Raw genomic sequence first — 21,324 nt, forward strand, 5'->3', positions numbered from 1 at the left:
TCTATGATAATTGGTAAGTTGCTTATTTCCCGGTTAATATAAATTTTCCATGGTCTGGTTATTCAGGGTAAAGACACACTGTTCCCTCGTATCCCTGTGGCGCCTAACAGTTTCAGCACACTTTCTCAGCCCTCATCTGATGCAATCCTTTCCACACACCTGGAACATATAAAGAACTCCGATTGCCCCCATTTTATAGATTAGAAAGTGGAAGGCAGAGATTTGAGCAGCCTGCCCAAGTTTACACGGCCGAACAAGAACTAGACCTAGAAACTTGAACGTGAATCAGTCTGACTCTAAAACCTCACATTCTTATCCGGAGAGTAAGGTTTATCTCTAGAGCTTGCCTGGGGCTAAATAACTAGCACAGGGCAAGCCTGCAACCAGAACCCAAGTCACTCCCCCTTACTCCGCTGTTCCATCCACAGTCTCAAATCTAATCCCAAGGGGGAAAACAAGAAGAAGCACTCAGCAGTGTACCCAACTTTCTAATAAAGGAAAATAGCCAAAGGCAATTCTGATATCAAACGCATTTATGGCTTTTCATTTTGGCATTTCTTCTGTACCAAATGGTACCATACGCATAGAATAGATTTGACTCTTCTCTACAGCATCATCTTGGCCCAGAAGCTATTCATATCTCTCTGGGGTATAAAAGAGAGGCTCCTAAATACATAAAAAATTCCAAGGATCTGATAAATTGAAGTGATTTAAAGTAAGCCCTGTGTAGTTTATACAGAGATATTTAAATGCCACTGCTCTCACTTACACAAGTCATTTTTCCCCTATAGAAGACCTTGACCCTCTGTCTCATTTCTGTATCTCCCATGTCACCAGATTTCATGGATTTTTCATGATCCAGTAAAGCATTACGGAAGTTTCTTTCAAATTCATTACAAACACAATGGCTGCTGCCAACTCTGTTTTTATCTCATTCTGCCCTTCATAACTATTTTCATGAAAAACAATAACTGTATTCTACCCACATTAATATCTAAACTATATAATTTCCATAGAAATGGCTTAGATATGGCTTTAAGAAGAAAGCTCACGGGTGATTTTAGAGTATTCCTTCAGTTCTGAAATCACTCAAGTAATTAAGACCAGTGATCTTAATTTTTGTACTAACAAACTGTAGAATGCTGGCCTTTTTTTTTTTTTACCCCACCTTAGTGTCTACCAGCATTGCGGAAACATGAGGCCTGTCCTTTATCATAAATGGACACTATAGCTTTTCAATTAAATTAGTCTTTGGAGAGAGATGCAAAAGAGCTAAAAAGCTCCTTAAAAAATCTTCCCTGCTTCACCGCTTCTCATTTGCCAAGAAGAGATGTTTAGTTAAAATGCAATACTGTTGTCTTCTTATCCTGCCGCAACAAAGTTCTCTCGATCTTGAACCCTGAGCTGGCTATCTTATAAAGATTCCTGAGGTTTTTCTTTTGGTTTGCATGCCCACATTTGGTTTTCTGAAACAATTTTTAAAAAAGGGTTGTGTAATACAGTGTCTTAACATCTGTGTGTCCAGAGAGAGTTTCATTAGACCCTGCTTCAGGCTGGGGTAGCAGGTAGGGGGATACTGAAATTGTTTTTTAAATAACACAGGTAGAAAGAAAGTTCTCATTCAGATGAGCAGAATTCAAGACAAATGCTTTCAAATATGATCCAGGTATTTCTTCCCCCCATGTAATTTCTCTAAGCTCATTATCTCTAAAACTTTTGCATTGTGCGTTTTCCTGTTGTTATGCGTAGCTAAATAATACTGATATATTAATAATAGGATTATCTTGCTCTGCCTCCTGAATTTTAATTTCTAAAATTTTAAATAATTGTAGGCATTACTTCAGCATTCCAGAATATTTGAGGGTGCCCAAAGGATGTCTTTTTCTATGGGGGAAATGCAAAAAATGGAGGGGGGCAACAACTGAAAATTCCAAATTGCCATTTTAATGACTTGCAAATGCCTCCAAATTATTGAATCATTTCATTCATGGAGTTTGCTTTGGAAACAAATATATCAGCAATTCCCACTTGCATCTCAGGTTTCTCCTCTGTGTGTCTGTGTATGTACATAATGTCTTTGAACGGACCTCAGTCTGATACCCTCGGACAAAATAATTTCTCGGACAAAATGAGCAATATGAATCCGGCCACGCTGCTAGAGACGCTCCCCATTCATGTTCAAGTTAAAGTTGAAACTATATGTTTGCAGAGATGCTTTCTCATTAGTTTGCAGACCTAGACTAGCAGGGAACAGTTGGGCTCTAAAGTCTCTAATTTTTATTACAATGTCTTAAAAATCTGATGTATCTTGAAATCCACTTTAAATGCTATCTCTATACGTTCTTCTCAGAAAAAGTTCCCAAAACAAGCGAATGAAAGGTCAGTAGGAGGGGAAAAAAAGAAATTATAAAGCCAGTGAAAATAGTGTTACATGTTAGAGGCATGTAAATAGATGGTGTTTTTTTCTTACTGTAATATTCAGGTAAGCAAGCAAGCACTCTCCACTTTCTTGTGTGGTTAGAATGACTAAATTCCTCCTGTAATCAAAGAACTGCTTGCCAAAGATCACCCGAAGGAACGTGAGAATTTCTAACTTTAAACAGAACTCATAAAACTTTTAAAAAAATTTAAAAATACCAATTGTTACAAATTGCTGAAAAATGAATATAAAAATCTATTCTGGGGTAAGCAGACTCTATAAAGATAGAAGGATAAGCTCTCCCTGATTACAGACTACAGTAAAAGATAGTCTGTATTTATCACAACATTAGAAAATTAAAATACATTTCTCCCAAAGAAATAAAAATATAAAAGCGTTCTCAACTTGCGAAGCAATAACATTATTTGTGTGCCAGGCTTCTTTTAATACCACTGTGATTTTTTTAATAAAAGTCGTTCAGTTTGATTGTAATTAAATATGTAATGAAAAAGCACTGCTTCAGGGAAGCGATGCAAGACACTCTCTAACTGTTAGTTTAATGTATTTCCAACTGACTTTGCATCAAACGAAAATGATACTCTGTGTATGCCTGGTCTTAATATAGAATTTGTTCGGCAATTTCTGTGTTTTTTAAAGGGGACATGGGTAGAAGCAGGCATTGCCTTTGAAATAGTGGCTGAGTCTTCCCAGACCATGGCATTCCCAAATAAAATTGATAGTATAAATACAGTGATGGAAGGGAAGGTCGACTTTGGACATTTACCTCCTGTCAGCTAATTACAGGCACAGCACAAACATGACCAGGGCCTACGTTTTCTTCTTGGTTGACTTCCTAAGTCAGCTGCAGTGACGAACAGTGAGGCATCATTTCAATGGCTTTAAAAAATGCCAGGTTCAGTCTGTGCCCCCACCCCCATCACCAAAACCTGCTCAATGGACAGCACAATTCCCAAGGCCCTGGGAAGAGAAACAAATCCACTCAGATATTATCCTTTGGAGAAATTCCATCAAATAAATGAGAAATCAGCTGGGATGAAATGAAAGCATAAACCTCCGTTGGAGACTATGAGAAAGGTCAAGCTGCTTCAGGGACAGACCTCCTAAAGATACTTGGGAGATATTTCTTGGGTGTTAAGCATTCCCAAAGTGTAGCAATAGAATGGGCAACTGGGAGATAAGGAAATATAAAGTGGAAGAAAAAAATGTAGACTGTTTCTGAGGAATATTTCTCCCCTCCCCAAAAGTAACCTTCAACATTCAAACTCTTAAGCCTCAGAGAAGATTTTCATTGTCAGGAAGTTTCCCAGACGCCCTACTCCCTTATATAGTTTCTACTAGAACTCTCTGTCACTTGTAATCTGCTGATTAGGGTTAACGTATTGTGTCCTGATATGGCAGATTAAAAATGAAATCAATAAATGCCTAAAACAAATGGGCTTTTGAGATGTCCTATTCAATCTGAGTCTTTAAGGGTGAGGTGAGAGGTGGAGGAAGGAAATCAGGACGGGGGGTGGGAAAAGGACCACTTAAGCAATCAATTTCCATCCAAAATATTGTGTGGACCAAGCGATTTCAAGGTATCTATCCTTCCTTTTTCAGAGATCTGCCTTAAGTAACCAGAATGGCCAAAAGAGTTTGTGCTGCTGAGACCCTTTGGGGTTTATTGCGTCCATGCGTGTGTGTGTGTGTTTGTGTGTGTGTGTGTATTTTTCCATTCATTTGTTAAAATCATACTTTTGGGCAAGTGAAGGAATCCATCGCATGAGATATTTAAATATTCAAGATGTGAACTTGTCTTTCTGAAGGATATTTAAACAAAGTGAGGGAGCCAGGGGCCCAAATCTACTCGATTCCTAGTCTCTTGAATCCTGTCCTACTTGACAGTAAATTGAAGGTAAACTTTGCCCTGAGCTGCCTGTCCCCTCCCTCCATCCTGTTGGTTGTGATTTCTGGGACCTCACCCGTTAATTCAGAGTCATCACTATCAAGAGCTGGAAAAGAGATCTCTGAGGTCATTTCTGCTCTGTTGCAGTGTTCAGAGTTGTCCCCGCTGACTATGTTTCCCATGTAAATAACCTATGTTATTAAGGTGCAAATTGCAACTTTTAAGTAATGATTGCTAATAGCCTAATGTTTACTGCCACACAAGGACATTCATGAAAACAAAATCTGCATTATTCATCTCCATATTAAATAAACAAAATAAATTGAGGGAGCTGTTCTTTCTTGCAAGACTCTCCTCAGATCTGGGTGATCAGAAAGCCTCTAAGAGTCAGCGAGAAGGAAACATCTAATTGCTTTGGGTGGGCAGGGGCAGAATCCTATAACTTACATATATAGTAGATATGCACAAGATATGCTCACAAAAGATTTTGTGTTCTATTGCAATTGGCTGTCATTAATATAAAAACAGTTCAGGATGGTGAAATAAAATATGTATTTTATATGCGTGCGCACAGAGGCTGAGATAGGCTGTAGAAAATCAAGAGTTAGATTATAAGTCTACAATTTTAAATTTTTAACCACTCTGCATCCTGCAAAATGCAAACAAATCAAAACCCCGTTCTGTTTTATTTTACTTTCCTGCCATTTTCTCTATCTTCCTTGAAATGCATAGAAGGGAAAAATGCTGGTACTGAATCCCGCAATATTTTCAGGTAATAGTGGATGCATTTTAATGGTGAGTGAAATATCCATCCAAGGAAGCAAGCATGCACACACAACACAAACCCCTGGGGTACTGTAGGCTGCTTTCTCAACTTTTTTTTTCTTGCCCTAAGTAATAGTATGGTGGAATAGCATAGCTTAAGAAAGCCAGGAAGAATGACATTTCAGAGGGAAATACTCTGATTTAGCTATTTCCTTAAAGAGAATTGTCCCCTCACATCCCTTCCCCCTGAAGGGGGAGGAATATAACAAATAAAGACTAAAATTCCTCATCACTTACAATATCATGCTGTTTATTCTGTTTAGATACCTGCTTTAGTAGAAAGTTCTGTAATTGATTCCTTGAAACATGGAACTTAAAATTAATAATACAAAGAAATCAAATTGCCTGGAACAGTTCTTGGGGAAAAAGAGCGCTCCGAGAGAGCCTCAGCTCTGATCCACTCACAGGCTTTTTCTATCTCCCATTATTCATTAATCAAGCTAGAAATCAAGCTTTCAACATCAGTCCTTGGGTGTAATTACTTACAGTTGTGCATTGTGTTTAATTCTAAGCAGTGATAAAAGTTAGTATGGCCATAATCTTAGAACCCACCTTCTCCCCTTCCCTGGATGTTAACTGGCTACAGAACCCCAAAGTGGCTAACTTTACTTGTGAATAACCACTTCAGCTGAAATAGAGTAAGGCATTGATGACCTTAGCTGAAAAGAAGAAACACTGCATGAAAAACTGTCTCCTCTATTAATATGTGAGCAAATAAATAAGGTAAGAGGGCCCTCACTGTGTACGAAATGAATTATCCTCTTTCAGCCTAAAAAGGGTTTCCCCTTCTGGTGAAAATAATAAGAATCATACAAAACAAACATACAAAGACAGTAGGAATATAATAGGCCAGAAAACTGAAACTCTAGTTATAAGTTTCTAACACACACACACACACACACACACACACACACACACACCCACCCACCCACCCCCCAATAAGCTAGCCAGCAACAACAGATACAGTTTAATGAAAAGGACCTAATTTAAATAATGTGATACAGTGTTATGTTACGTACACCTGGATCCTTATCGATCGGAGGATAATTATAATCAAAGTCGAGCAATTCTGAGCAATGCACTTTTTGTAATGAGCTTACTAAAGGAGACATGTCCAGTCATTCTGGTAATTTAAATTACTGCCTAGTTGTTGATAGTCTTTACCGGAACAACAAGGAAAAAAAAAAAAGAGTAATTTTCAGGGCAGTATCACTTCTTGCTGGACGGTAGCCCAGGGTTCTCTTTCGGGACAACAATAAGGATGTTATCTCTATAATGTAGCTACACTTAAACTTATGTTGCCAGAACTAGATGCAGCAGGCTCACTCTTCCTGGGTCTCAAAGGCCATTGAACACATTCACAGGCTGTCAGATTGCAAAGCAGCCTCAGTTTTAGGAAATAAGTGAGTTAAACGCAGAAAGAGACAACTTGTTTTCGAAAGAAGTAACTAGAGTTGAAAAAAGAAAACTTCACTGGTGAGGCGGGTTCCAAATATATGCCTCACTAAAAATAGTTTAATTATTTTGCTTTTAGGGGAACGATCAGAAAATATGTGAATCCACACTTTATCAATATTTCTGCATGCCACTCGAACCAACTTACAAACAGTTAGGGAAGCAATTCTGTGGTCAGAAGGAATGATAACTGTGGATATTTCGAAACACATATATTGCCATTTGGACCCGAATCAGGGGAGGAAGGAGGATGAGCTTGGTGGTTCAACACATTCAGACAAGGGATGCCCACTCTCCTCAGATTCCTAACTAACTTTGGATTTGTTCTAAGGGTGACTTTGCAAAGTTTATGAAAGTGTTCCACCAAACTTCTCGCTATGTTTTGCTAGAGGTGGAACAGAATGAAATGTGGAGGTGGGTCTGCAGAAGGCCGGCCTTACCTAATGTTGCCTAAATCAAGAGGGCAAAGACAGAGAGAGAGGAAAAAACAACTAAACGTAAGCTTTTTGCAAAAGCCCTGATTCGACTAAAGGACACAAAGAAATAAAAACGCCCACATTAAAAGCCAAACAAGATAATAATTGTGCATGTCTGGCTCTGAATATAGAGGGCAAGGTTTGCGTCACTGGCACTCTGAGTTACCATGGTGAGTGATTTATTGATATATATCAAGAATGAATAGATCAAAGGCAGCGAGATGACAGGTGATCAATCAAATGTCAAATCAAAACTAGCAATCAAGTGGAAAGCTGATTTTTCAGTGGGTGGGTCTGGCAGAAGAAAAATGAACTTTCATATTACACTTCCGAGAAACAAAACCCCAGCATACTATTAAAAAAGCGATTAAGCAACCCCCCCACCAAAAAAAAAAAAAACACCTTAGAAGGTCTATTGTACTGATCCATTAACCTGTTCTTATCTTTTTTAGGGGGCAGTAAGGATTCAGATGGACAGTTCTTACAGTACGAATCATTTCACAAAGTTTGCAACTCTCTAGGCAAAGAAAATCCAGAGCTGTTTAAATTTCTATGGGGAATTTCCCCCTCACAACCCCTTTTGCTTTTTTTGAGAGTAGGGAAATTGTTAATTAGATTTCCAAATATGGATCCTTTTAGAAAATATATGCAAAGATCCATCCATTTCCTGAGGGCACTTTGTCCACCTTGGTGATCAACGCTAAACTCCTATTGCTCGCCCCAAAGCCTGCCTGCAGCCCGAGTGTCGGATGTGCCTCACACTTCAGCGCCCCAAGCCCCAGTGAGAGGAGACGCTGTCCCTGGAGGCCAGAAGCCACTGGCACTGACCACGCAGAGGGATGCAGGAGTGGAGGTGCTGTCTCCCTACTCCGCACCCCAAATCCTCAATCCGACTTTGGCCCGAGAGGCAAGAAACAGACTGGGAGAAAGTTAGGGGTGGGGTAGAGGGTGGAGGAAAGAAAGTTTAAGGAGGAAAGGCTTGGTGGGATAGCTCCCCCCAACCCAACCGGAGCTTAGAAGGGGAGGATTTGGGAGACCAGAGAAGGCGAGAGAGGACGAGGTTATTAGAGGGGCATCCGGCGCAAACTCCCCCGAAAAGCTTAAGTGGGTGGTGCCCCCGGGCACCCAGGGGCAAGGAGGGCGGGCGAGGAGCTCGGCGCACAGGGCAGCCCGGGCTGGGCAGCCCCGAAGCGGAGCCGTTTCTCTTACCTGCCGCCCGCTTGGGTGCCTGCTGTTTTCTCCTCGGCATCCTCTACTTCGCTCCAGTCCCACTTCTGGCGCCCCAGCCCCGAGCCGCGCGCCGGGGCCCGCTGTCTCTCTGGCCTCTCTGGGTCTCCTCCGCCTCTTGCCCGGTGGCTCCTAGGACGTCACTCGGCCTCTGTCCCCCTGACGATCCCCCCTGCAACTCCTCCACCACGGGCCAGAGACCCCCCTCTCTGGGTGGCGGACACGGGTGGCTTGCGCCGGCTGCTTTGAAGTAGAGGTTGGTTCTGCCTTGTTTGTTTGTTTGTTTGTTTTGGATTTTTTTTTTCCTCTCTCTTTTTTGTTTTTGCTTTTGGATTTTTTTTTTTGTTTTTGCGTTTTTTTTGGTGACTGTTGAGACACTTGATTTCTTTATTAAACATCCAAGACCGGGTTCGGATGGAAGGGACGAGGGGCGCACACGCGCCACACGCACACTCGCGCGTAAAGATAAGGAAAAAAAAAAAAAAAGGCAATCCTGGGAAGGTAGTGGGTTTCTTCTTCTTTTTCTTCTTCTTCCTTCTCCTCTTTCCCTCCTCCTCCTCCTCCTCCACCTCCTCCTCCACCTCCTCCTTCTTCTCTTCCTCCTCCTCCTCCTCGCCGATCTCTATGGCGGATTCGTGCCGGGGGGGAGAGCGATCACTCACTGTAGGTTTGTGGCTGCTGTCAGATCCCCGTCTGTGAGTGATATGCGAGAGGACAGGAGCGGGTTTTGGAAAGACAGAAAATCTGGAATTCACTCACTCACACACACACACAGACACACACACAGACACACTCACACACGCACTCACACGCGCACGCACCCCCGCTTCCTCGCACACACACACTCACACCCCCCACATATGCACACACACACAAACACACACACACACCCTCGCACACACACACAAGACAGGGCGAGGCGATGCCAGCAAACATCGATCCCGCTGAACAAACTGAACATTAACAAACTCCTCCTCCTCCTCCTCTCCCCGCGACCTGATGACAGGGAGAAATTTACTCCCCAGCCGCAGAGCGCCAGGCAGCGGGAGCCTATTAAAGGGACAGCGTCCCGCCGGGGAGAGGGGCTGGGGGCGGGGGCCCGGGCGCGACGGCCCAGGCCCCTCCGTGCGCCCTCTCCGCCGGGGCGAGGGCGTGCCCACCGGGCGCGGGGACACCCCTCCGGGAGGAGGAAGGGGCGGGGGCGGGGGGAAAGGAGGTGAGGAGGGAAGGGGTGCGGGAGAAAAGGAGGCAGGGTGATGATGGCTGAACTCTGAAGCTGGGAGGCTGTGGAGGGAGATTCAGGGGGCCAGGTTGGCTGACCAGCAGGGACCATGCCCAATATTAGGAGAGGGAGAACTTAGGTTTGTTCGGGGCGGGGAAGGGGGAGGGGACCTTATCCAGTGAGGATCTCCATCCTCTAAGTCTTAACCTGCCCCCCAAAATGTCCTCCCCACGCCCCCCTCAATTTAGTGCCCCTGTCCCTCCCACCTTCTCGCTAATCAGTGGGTGGTCACAAAAACAAAAATCTCCCTTCTGCCTACTTTAAGGTCTAATCACATACTCCTCTTTTTGTTTCCTCTGAAGAATGTTTATTGAGCACCTACTATGTGCCTATTCTGGAGACACGCAGGCCACAGAGAAAGGGAAGGTGGTGGCCCTGTTGGTATTTATATTCTAACGGGGGAGTGCAGACAAGTGCCCCCCAGCTATCCAATCTTTGCTTAAATGTCCTCCTCTCCCAAAGGTCTACCTCAGTTAAAATATCACACACACACACGCACAAACTCCCTGTCCCATTTCTCCATTTGATTATTCCCCAGTGAGCTGATCCGTGTCGCACAGGTTATAGACAGTTTTCTATTCTGTTTATTGTAGGAATTCCCCTCTTGAATATAAGCTCCAATGGGAGGAAGGATTTTTCCCTCTTTGTTGTATTACAGTCCCAAGTGTTGGCAAAGCACAAGTCATACAGTAAGTGCCCAATAAAATATTCGTTGAATGAATGAGAAGTAAGCAAGCAAATAAACAGGATACTTTGAGTGATTCCCTCCATGAAGATGTTAAGCTGAGTGCTGTAATAGTGTCTAAGAGGGGGTGGGTGGCTCTAGATTCTAAGAAGGGGTGGGTGGCACAGTAGGAGATGGCATTTGAGCACAGAGAGAGATTGAAACGAACATGTGGTTATTGAGTTCTGCTATCGGCCAGGCACCTTTTGAGGTGTTGGGGACAGGTCTGTGAACAGGGTGAACCTAGACCCTGCCCTCAAAGAGTGCCCCTTCCAGTGAGAGGGAAAAGCAACTGAGGGCATTTGATGCAGGCTGGGACTGGAGGTGTTCTTTTTTGCTTTATTATTATTTTTTATTTCAATAGCTTTAGGGGTAAATGTGGTTTTTGGTTACATGGATGAATTGCGTAGTGGTGAAGTCTGGGATTTCAGTGCACCCATCACCTGAGTAGTGTACATTGTACCCAATAGGTAGTTTTTCAATCCTCACCCCTTTCCCATACTCCTCCCTTCTGAGTTGCCAATGTCTGTGATACCTCTCTGTGTGCCTTTGCGTACCCATGCGTTAGCTTCCACTTATAAACAAGAACATGCAGTATTTGGTTTTCCATCCTGAGTTATTTCACCTGGAATAATGGCCTCCAGCTCTATCCAAGTTGCGGCAAAAGACATTATTTTGTTCTTTTATATGGCTGAGTAGTATTCCATGCTGTGTGTGTGTGTATATATATATGTGTGTGTGTATGTGTGTGTATACACACATATATATATATACACATATATATACCACATTTTCTTTATACACTCATCAGTTGATGGGCATTTATGTTGATTTTGTATCTTTGCAATTGTGCTGCAATAAATATGTATGTGCAGGTGTCTTTTTGACATAATGACTTCTCTTCCTTTGGGTAGATACCCAGTAGTGGGATTGCTGGATCAATTGGTAGGTCTACTTTTAGTTCCTTGAGAAATCTCCATACTGTTTTCTACAGAGGTTGTACTAATTTACATTCACATCAGCAATGGGTATAAGAGTTCCCTTTTCCCTACATCCACACCAGTATCTGTTGTTTTTTGACTTTTTGATAATGGCCATTCTGGCTAGGGTAAGGCAGTATCTCACTGCAGTTTTAATTTGTGTTTACCCTACAATTATTGATAGTGAGCATTTTTTCATTATGTTTGTTGGCCATTTATCTGTCTTCTTTTGAGAAATGTCTATTAACATCATTTGTCCACTTTTTAATGAGATTATTTGTTGTTGTTGTTGTTGTTTTTCCTTGCTGATTTGTTTGAGTTCCTTGTAGATTCTGGATATTAGTCCTTTGTCAGATGCATAGTTTGCAAATATTTTCACCCATTCTGTAGGTTGTCTGTTTACTCTGATGATTGTTTCTTTTGCTGGGTAGAAGTATTTTAGTTTAATTAGGTTCCATTTATTTATTTATTTATTTATTTATTTATTTATTTATTTTTGTTGTATTTGCTTTTGAGGGCTTAGTCAGAAATTCTTTGCCTAAGCCAATGTCCAGAAGAGTTTTTCCTAGGTTTTCTTCTAGAATATTTATGGTGTCAGGTCTTATGTTTAAAGTCTTTAATTCATCTTGGGTTAATTTTTGTGTATGGTCAGAGACAGGGATAGTTTCATTCTATATGTGGCTATCCAATTTTCCCAGCACCATTTATTGAATAGGGCAGGGGTCCCGAACCCTTGAATCATGGACTAGTACCTGTCCATGGCCTGTTAGGAACCAGGTGACACAGCAGGAGGTAAGCAGGGGGGAAGGAAGCATTACCGCTTGAGCTCCGCCTCTTTTCACTTCAGCAGGGGCATCAGACTCTCATGGGAACTCGAACTCTATTGTAAACTGTGAATGCAAGGGATCTAGGTTGCACACTCCTTATGAGAAGCTAATGCCTAATGATCTGAGGTCAAACAGTTTTATTCCAAAACCATCCACCCTGCCCTGGTCCGTGGGAAAATTGTCTTTCATGAAACCAGTCCCTGGTTACAGAAAGGCTGGAGACCGCTGGAATAGACCTTTCCCCAACTTATGTTTTTGTATGCTTTGTCAAAGATCAGTTGGTTATAAGTATGCGGTGAAGGTGTTCTCAGGAGGGGCAATTACCCTGAACTTGGCAAAAGGAAGGATGGTTACCAGGCGAGCCTTCAAGGGAAGAAGTAAGTCAAAGCTGAGCCCTAAATCTAACAAAGGGGTAGGCAAAAAGGGAACTCTGATACTGAAGCCCTTTATCAAAAAGACATGGTGTAAAGCTTCTGCTTCTGCCCCCCTGAGGGCCTTGTTAAGATGCACCTACCTGGTCCTTGCCCTAGAACAAGATTTTCTAACCCAGGCCCCATTGACATTGAGGGTCTGATAATTCTTTGTTAGGAGGGGCTGTTCTGTTCAATGTAGGATGTTTAGGAACATCCCAGGTTTCAGTTGTGACAATGCAAACTGTCTCCAGATACTGCCCAATGTCCCCTGGGGAGGGGGGGGTCAAAATCGCCCTTGGCTCAGCATCACTACCCTAGATCTTCTGAATCAGAAAATTCTGGATGAAGGCTTAGAGTTCTGCATTTTGAACATGTAACCCATCCACCCCTACAAGTGAACCTTCTGCTCACACCAGTTAGAAAACATCTGCCCCCAGAATGTTTGTTCTTTTGGAATCAGACGTACTCAATGTTGTTAACTGTAAAGCCAAGGCAGGCTTAGATATTGATATAACTTAAGGGTTCAAGGGGTGACATCGTAATGGTGGCCGTCATGATGGGGTTTCAACTGTGCCTGCTCCTCAGTACTCCTCCACCCACCATGCTCACCCCCACCCCGCCACCCCAGCAAGGCCCGCCCGGTCTGATCTGGAACACTTCCCACTACAACCCACCCACCTGCTTATGGGAAACTACCAGGTCTGACTAGTTCCATAAATATTTTTCTTAACAGTTCTTTGGGCTATATGACACTCAGTTTTCACTATTCTACTTGTCAGCCACCAAGTGTTGTTGTCATTGTTTGCAAAGTGCTGTTTAATCATTTTTAACATCCCCACGCACTTCTCCATCTCACATGTGTGGAACAAGTTGTTAACTCACTTGCCCTAAATCACCCAAAAGGCCTCCACCCATGACCAACTCCACCCAGTCCCAGCCTAGTCCTCAGGCAACTGAGGCAGAAAAAACCCAATTTCATAGTTGGCAATGTCAACAAAAATGGTATTAATTCTAATTACCCAATACACTTTTACAGAGCACTGTGCTAGGGACCATAGCCTACTGAGTAAAACCTCACAGCCCTGCAGTCAAGGAATCACCGTTCTGGGATCAGGGGGTACTGGTTTATAAGATCAGGAGGCCTGAACGACCGAGGAGTCAAGCTGCAGCAACCTCACCATGAAACCGCCATGCTCTCTGCAAGCCCCATGCCTGCTGGTGTAGTGTTTGCATTACATTCAGCCAGTTATTTCACAGACATCTACTGTGCCTGTTAGGTCTACCAGGCCCTGCCCCAGGCACAGCAGATTCTTGAATGCATAAGGTAGGATCCTCATCTTCAAAAAGTTTTGGATGTTATAATAATATCCCAAAGACTGGGAACTGAAAAAGAGGAAGTTTGGAAGCTGGGTCCAGCCTTGGAGACAATCAGGAAGGAAACGGGCAGGAGAAGATGACTTTGGATGACAGAATTTCCCTGAGGTTCTATCCAATATTCTTCTCAGAATTTTACATCCGCTCTCTCCTGGTTCTCAATAGCTGGTTATGTAATGTGGGGGACTTGTAACAATTCTGCAATACCTACTTTCTGGCTGGCTATTAACACGTTGTTGGATCCACATTTCTGAAGTGTTCTTTTATTAATTTGTATTTTTTCCTACTGTTACTAATAGTTAGCTTAGTTATCCACACAAATGGTTTTGGCTTACACCAGTGGGGTGTATAATGCAGTGGTACCCAGTGCTGTAGACAAGATGTTAAATAATATTGAATCACATAGTGAGAAAGTTATTCCTTTCAATTCTTTCAATATGACAAAATCTCCATTTTGTGCTAATGTCTCCTTCATACCTGATACTTACTAATTTCTATTTTTCAACAAAGATACCACAGATCTTAGGCTCAGAAGCTTGGGAGGGACAAGAATATCTAGCTAGACTTTTTAAAATGTTTTGTTTTCAAGCATATGAAAAAAAGCTCATCATCACTGATCATGAGAGAAATGCAAATCAAAACCACAATGAGATACCATCTCATGCCAGAATGGTGATTATTAAAAAGTCAAGAAACAATAGATGCTGGCAAGGCTGTGGAGAAATAGGAAAGCTTTTACACTGCTGGTGGGAGTGTAAATGAGTTCAACCATTGTGGAAGGCAGAGTGGTGATTCCTCGAGGATCTAGAATCAGAAATACCATTTGACCCAGCAATCCCATTACTGGGTATATTCCCAAAGGATTGTAAATCATTCTACAACAAAGACACATGCACACGTATGTTTATTGCAGCACTATTTACAACAGCAAAGACTTGGAACTAACCCAAATGCCCATCAATGATAGACTGGATAAAGAAAATGTGGCACATATACACCATGGAATACTACGCAGCCATAAAAGAGAATGAGATCATGTCCTTTTCCGGGACATGGATGAAGCTGGAAGCCATAATTCTCAGCAGACTAACACAGGAACAGAAAAGGAAACACTGCGTGTTCTCACTCATAAGTGGGAGGTGAACAATGAGAACACATGGACACAAGAAGAGGAACAACACACACCGTGGCCTGTCAGGGGTGGGGAGCAAGGGAAGGGAGAGCATTAGGACAAATACCTAATGTATGAGGGGCTTAAAAACCTAGATGACGGGTTGATAGGTACAGCAAACCACCATGGCACATGTATACCTTTGTAACAAACCTGCACATTCTGCACGTGTATCCCAGAACTTAAAGTAAAAGGAAAAAAAAATAAGAATTAAAAAAGTTTTGTTTTTAATGCTTTTGATTTCGAGTTACCTTCTATTTTAGTAAAAGATCCTGCTCTCCTTGCATAAGAGCAATCTAAAGTTTAAACACATTTAGTGGAATTTTAAAAATAAGTATATTTAAGGAACAATAGAGAGTAAAAAGTGATTCAGGTGGGATGTGGAAATGGCAAAATGTGAAAAAGATGGTGTGGGCATTGCTAGAATTGGCAAAATACTGTGCTAAACCATAGACTGGCACTTAGGGAAACTTCTTATAAGAGCTGGTGTCTTGGGATGAGGCTATGTTTAAGTCTCCAGGGAACTTCGCTTCCTAGGATAGAGCACTCGAACTCTGGGATGTGTAAGGGCATGAACTGATTGGAATGACTCAATCTTATCTTCCAGAACAGTTGTTCACATGATGGCTGAACATCAGAATCACCTGGGGATTTTTATTTTTCAAGATAAAGAACCCCAGGCCCTACCCTAGACTTACTAAATTAGATTCCAGGGCGGCGTCAGAAAAATCTGAAAATCTTAAAGCTCCCAGGTGATTCTGATAAGGCGCTAGGCATAGGAAACTTTTCCGTACAAAAGTTGAATTTTATGACAAGTGAATAGAGTTTGCAGAGTTTCTTGCATGCAAGGAACAGAAAGCACATTTGTTCTTGGATTCACTCAAGTCTTCTAATCACACTGTAGAAGCCCGTCAGTCCCCCTCTCAAAGCACACAACGTATCGAATTTGTTGTTGTTAGTTCGCCTGTTTTACCACTGATGCAATCAAACAAATATTTGCCAAGCACCTACCTAGTGCAGGGCGGTGCTCTAATTACTGGGTTTTGGGGTAGCCTTGAGATACTTGAGCACAAGGAGAATGTCTCAGTCACCATAGTGCCTCCTGTACAGGTTTCAGGACACTTACTCTTTCCTTCTACAAAATTCTTCCTCCAGATCCATCTTTCTTCTTCACTCTAAACTCAGATGTGCCTTTGTTACCTACCCTATCTGTCCCACTCTGTCTCTGTATTTTCTTCATGTATTATGTGTTTTTTGTCTGTCTCCCCAAATTCACATTTATATCCCCAGGTCCAGCACCCTATTGGTGCTTATTAAAAATCTATGCAATGATTGAACATGAAGCTGAGCATACATGCAAGGAAGGTCTTTTAAAAATACCTTTGGCGCAATAGGGTTTTTTTTTTTTCTTTTCTTTTCTTTTTTGTTTAGAGACAAGATCTTGTTTGCTCTGTTGCCCAGGCTGGAGTGCAGTGGCTCGATCATAGCTGACTGCAGCCTCAAGATTTTGGGCTCAATCAATCCTCCCTCCTCAGCATCCCAAGTAGCGTGGATATCAGGATCGAGCCACCACGCTCTACTAATTTTATTTTTCTAGAGACAGGGTCTCTCTGTGTTACCCAGGCTAGTCTCAAACTCCTTGGCTCAAGCAATCCTCCCACCTAGGCTTCCTGAGTTGCTGGGATTACTGTGTGAGTCACTGCGCCCGGCTCCAATAAGATTTTCATTAGATATGGAGATAACAACATTTTAGCCTATGTGCCTCTTTCTCAGTTGATGCTGTCCTCCCCTCACCAGCTTCCCTCCCTTTTTCCCCTTTCCTCTTGTCTATTGCCTCCTTCAGATCCTCTCTTAAATATCACCTCTTCCAGGAAGCCTTCCTGGGTGGATCTTTTGAAATTCACACTTCTCTAGTCTGTATCTTTTCAAAACAAAGAGTCTCAAGGTAGACTATGATCCCAAGTGTATTAGTACACAAGCAGAGAGAACTAATTTACGCTTGCATATCACAGCGAAGGTTACTTTGGAGAGTGGGTCTAAGGAGGCTTCTGAGAGGCTGGGATTGCTTTTAACCGGGTGCTGGTTACTCCAGTGTGTTCAATCAGATAACATTAATTCAGCTGCACACTTAGAATTTGTGCTCTTCTGTATATGTGCATAATGCTTCAAGTATAAAAAGCAGTGCTCTCAAACATATTTCAGCCAGCTGGAGTGATTTAAAAAATCCCAATGCCCAAGCCTTACCCCAGACCCGTTACATCAGTCTGTGGGGGTGGGATCCAGTTGACAGTATTTTTTAAAGCTCCCAGGAGATTCCAATGTGCGGCCAAGTTTGAGAGCCAGTGTACCATTAGATGTTGCCCTTGAGGATGTAAGTCATGCCTTCCTCTTATGTCATTTAACTCGTTCAAGATATCCCTCTTCCCAGCAAGTATTTTGTGAAAACTTATAGGTAGCGACCTCTCATTATTTTATACTTTCCCAGGAAACCCCCACCATCATGTTGGTGGGGAGAGTGAAACAAGAGGAAGTCCCAGATCATGGAGAGTGATAGGAAGAAAATAAAGCAGTGTGTTGAGAGTGTTGAGATAGAGAGTATGGGGGTGGGGCAGAGCCCACGTTAGGGTTGGGGGTCAGGGAAATGCTCTGGGAGGAGATGACATTTAAACTGAGATCTGGAAGCACCCAATCAGGATCCCAGCCCTGAAACTGGAAGAGATGTCTGAGCTTTGGGAATAGAAAGATGCAACTGTTAGAACTGAGATCGAGAGAACCAGCCAGAGAGAGGGAAGCAGAAATGGGGCAGGAGAGATGGACTGGGAATAGACCACTGAGGAGGCCAGTCATCATACCGAGTTTGAATTTTATTCTTCCAGCTATTGATCAGTGCAATTCATATACTTACAACCAACACAGGAGAAAATATGTCTGATTCAACTGGGTGCAAATTTGCTTTCTAAAAACAGGTGAGGTTGATGACAATAAAGTTCGGGAATGCCCGGGCATTGGCAAGCTTGCTTCTAAGAATAAATCCTCCAAAAGTTACTAGGCTCTCGTTTTTAAAACTATTTTGATTTGGTTAGGTGTAGAATTTAGGAAACAGCAATTAAGCATTATGTATATTTTAAAGGGAATGATTGCTGACTGGGCAGATTGGGGCCATGGGAGCTGTTAGATTTAACATGTATCACATTTCTCCCTTGGAGTTGGCTACTTACAGCCAGTGACAGTGTTTGCTGCTGCTGAAGAATCCAAACCAAGTCGCTGGCCCAGTAATCCATTGCTCAACTTCATTAACCACAGGAAGACATTAAGTGAATGTAAGGACGGGAGCAGCCTGGAAACCATGCGATGAGCAGCCTTTAAGTTCTGGTATATTTTATGCCATCTCAACTGTGCATCAAGCTCTACTTCCTGGACTCATTAGAACTGTGTGCCCAAAGGTGCCCCTCAACTTTCAGAAGCAAATAGAGAATGATATAATTCGCTCTGAGAACACCTTTCCGTCTTATCCAGAGCATGTCTTATCTATTATGATTAGGCATTAAGCATCCTATTGTCCTTAAAATTTCATGAGATTCTACCCCTGCTTGCTAGGATTATGTCAAAGCGTCTTGTCTTGAAGGCAACACTACAGCTTGTCTTTTTTCCTTAACCATTACTGGGCACTCCCAGGAGGCTAAGGAACCCATGGGCTTAACATGGTTGAATAGTCTAGGGCTGTTGCAAACTCTCTTTCTAGAAAGATTGTGTCTTGCTTTTGCTTCCCCAGGAAGCGGACTCTGAGATAAAGATTTGTGTGCAAGTAGTTTGTTTGGGAGTTGATTCCAGAAAACTCCAGGAGAGGAGTAGGAAAGAGAGTAAAGAAAGGGAAGGTGGCTGGTACAGGTGTATTAACAAGCAAGTTATCACTGTGGGCTGCTGGAGCCTAATCCTGCTAGGAATGCTGGGAGGTAGTGTAGATTCGGCACTCTCGAGATGTCTCTCCTAAAGGGTGAGAGAGCTGGGGTATTTATCCACCTACTCCTGCCAGCCATTGGATGAGGGCCACTTCTGGCCTTCCCCGGAGGCAAAAGAGATGGGTGCTGGCAGTTCCTAGTTGAGTTGGTGTGTGAAGAAATGGGCGATCAGGCAATGTCTGTTGGAGCAGAATCTCCTACACTGTGAGGTTTCTGAGGGTGAAGAAGACCGTCCTGTTCCTGAAGCACCTCTACTTTTTGGCACAGTGCCAGGCACACAGTAGACCTTCAATAAATGTCTGCCAAGTGCACCAGCGAGTTTGAAAGCTTAGCTCCGTGCCTCTTTTAGTTGCTCTCTCCTGTTCAGTCCTATTGTTTATAATCTGTAGTTTGCACTTGCTTATAAGTCTTTTGCATTCCCTGATTTGGTCAATCTTCACTTTCCCCACTCCCCATTGTATCTGTAGTAGGGCCGCAGAGCTCTCATTATCATCATAGTTTGAACTTTTAAACAAAATAAAGGACATGTGGTCTGACATTTATGAGTGTGCTGAGCATAAAATGGGGGCAGAAGGTTTCAAATTAGGATTGTCCCAGAAGTCTTAGGACATATGATCACTGTGTACAGATCAGGTACACATCATGACAAAAGCTAAGTTTGGGTTTGGAATCAGAGAAAGCAGCACTTAAAAAAAATTCACCATTTACTAAGACCTCAGGCAAATTGTTTAACCTCTCAGGGCTTCAGTTTTCCCATCTGTGAAACGGGAATAATTATATCACTGACTATTACCAGTGGAGAGAGGATCACATGAGCAAATATAAAATACTGAGCATTATACTTGATACACAGAAAGCACTCCCCACTTTTTAGTTTTTTCATGATTTTGTAAACAGTTGTTGATTGTTGTTTACAGAGTGTTTTCAGATATATCGGAGGTCCAGTCTAACCTGAACCGAGCAATAACGTTCACTTCGGCTCAATCCCCTACATTTGCAAGGGCGCCGATTTACAAAACTGATCAGGGAAGTTGGTGTCCTCATGCAGAAAGTACAGAAGTCAGAGTACAAGTTCAAGCCACTGGGGCAGAGAGTTCCTGCTACAAGGAGTTCCTGCTAGCGTCCTCTTCCCTCCACGGGCCGACCCACTGTCTCCACCCATATTCATTAAGCACCTGCTCCATGCCAGGTGCATGACTGGGTATTGCAGACGTGGCAGAAAAGAAAGCACCTGCGTGGCTCTTAGGGAACTTAAACATTGAGGGAAAGACAGGCAGATAATGGTCATGATCATAATAGCAATTGGCATTTACAAAGCACTCGGTATCAAGCACTGTTCTAAACACTTCACAATATGAACTCCTTAATCCTTAAAACAGTTTTATTGTTCTTTCTTTTTTTTTTTTTTTTGAGATGGAGTCTCACTCTGTCGCCCAGGCTGGAGTGCAGTGGCGCGATCTCGGCCCACTGCAAGCTCCGCCTCCCAGGTTTACACCATTCTTCTGCCTCAGTCTCCCAAGTAGCTGGTACTACAGGCGCCCGCCACCTTGCCCGGCTAGTTTTTTGTATTTTTTAGTAGAGACGGGGTTTCACCGAGTTAGCCAGGATGGTCTCGATCTCCTGACCTCATGATCCGCCCATCTCGGCCTCCCAAAGTGCTGGGATTACAGGCTTGAGCCACCGTGCCCAGCCTGTTCTTTGTTTTTTAAGACAGAGCTTCACTCCGTCGCTCAGGCTGGAGTGCAGTGGTGCAACCCCGGCTCACTGCAACCTCCAGCTCCTGGGTTCAAGCAATTCCCCTGCTTCAGCCTCCCAAGTAGCTGGGACCACAGGTGTGTGCCACCACACCTGGCTAATTTTTTTTGCATTTATTTGTAGAGACAGGGTTTTGCCATATTGATCAAGCTGGTCTTGAACTCCTGACCTCAAGTGATCCATCCATCTTGGCCTCTGAAAGGGCTGGGATTACAGGTGTGAGCCACCGCACCCAGTCATTAAGCCAGTTTTTGATAAAGTGCTTTTGTTGTCCCCATTTTACATATGAGGAAACGGAGGCACGGGAAGGTTAGGCAACTTACCCAAGGTAATGGAGATAGCAAATCGGGAAGCCTGGATTCAAACCTGGCGTGCCTCCAGTTGTTTTATTCTTAACAACCATGCATTACTCCCTCTTGACAGTGTTGCAGCCACAGTGAGTTTTCTATCCCCCAAATCCAGGTATTTCTTGCATTGCTTTTCCCTGCTCATATTCAGCGACTGAGAATTTAAGAAGCCTCAGTTCTTAAA

General features: G+C 43.0%; 1 protein-coding gene across 2 annotated transcripts in view; it reads right to left on the bottom strand.

Annotated features, from left to right (window-relative positions):
- Nucleotides 1-9,306, bottom strand: part of TSHZ2 (teashirt zinc finger homeobox 2) — a 502,658-nt gene extending 493,352 nt beyond the window's left edge. For both annotated transcript variants that reach the window (XM_050746520.1, XM_050746519.1), the window contains exon 1: nt 8,291-9,306. In XM_050746520.1, the coding sequence (XP_050602477.1) occupies nt 8,291-8,330 (40 nt within the window). In that variant the 5' untranslated portion in view covers nt 8,331-9,306. The remainder of the gene's footprint in view (nt 1-8,290) is intronic.
- Nucleotides 9,307-21,324: the final 12,018 nt, after the last annotated feature.

The sequence above is a fragment of the Macaca thibetana genome, chromosome 10 (genome assembly GCF_024542745.1).
Source record: "Macaca thibetana thibetana isolate TM-01 chromosome 10, ASM2454274v1, whole genome shotgun sequence".
Lineage (NCBI taxonomy): Eukaryota > Metazoa > Chordata > Mammalia > Primates > Cercopithecidae > Macaca > Macaca thibetana.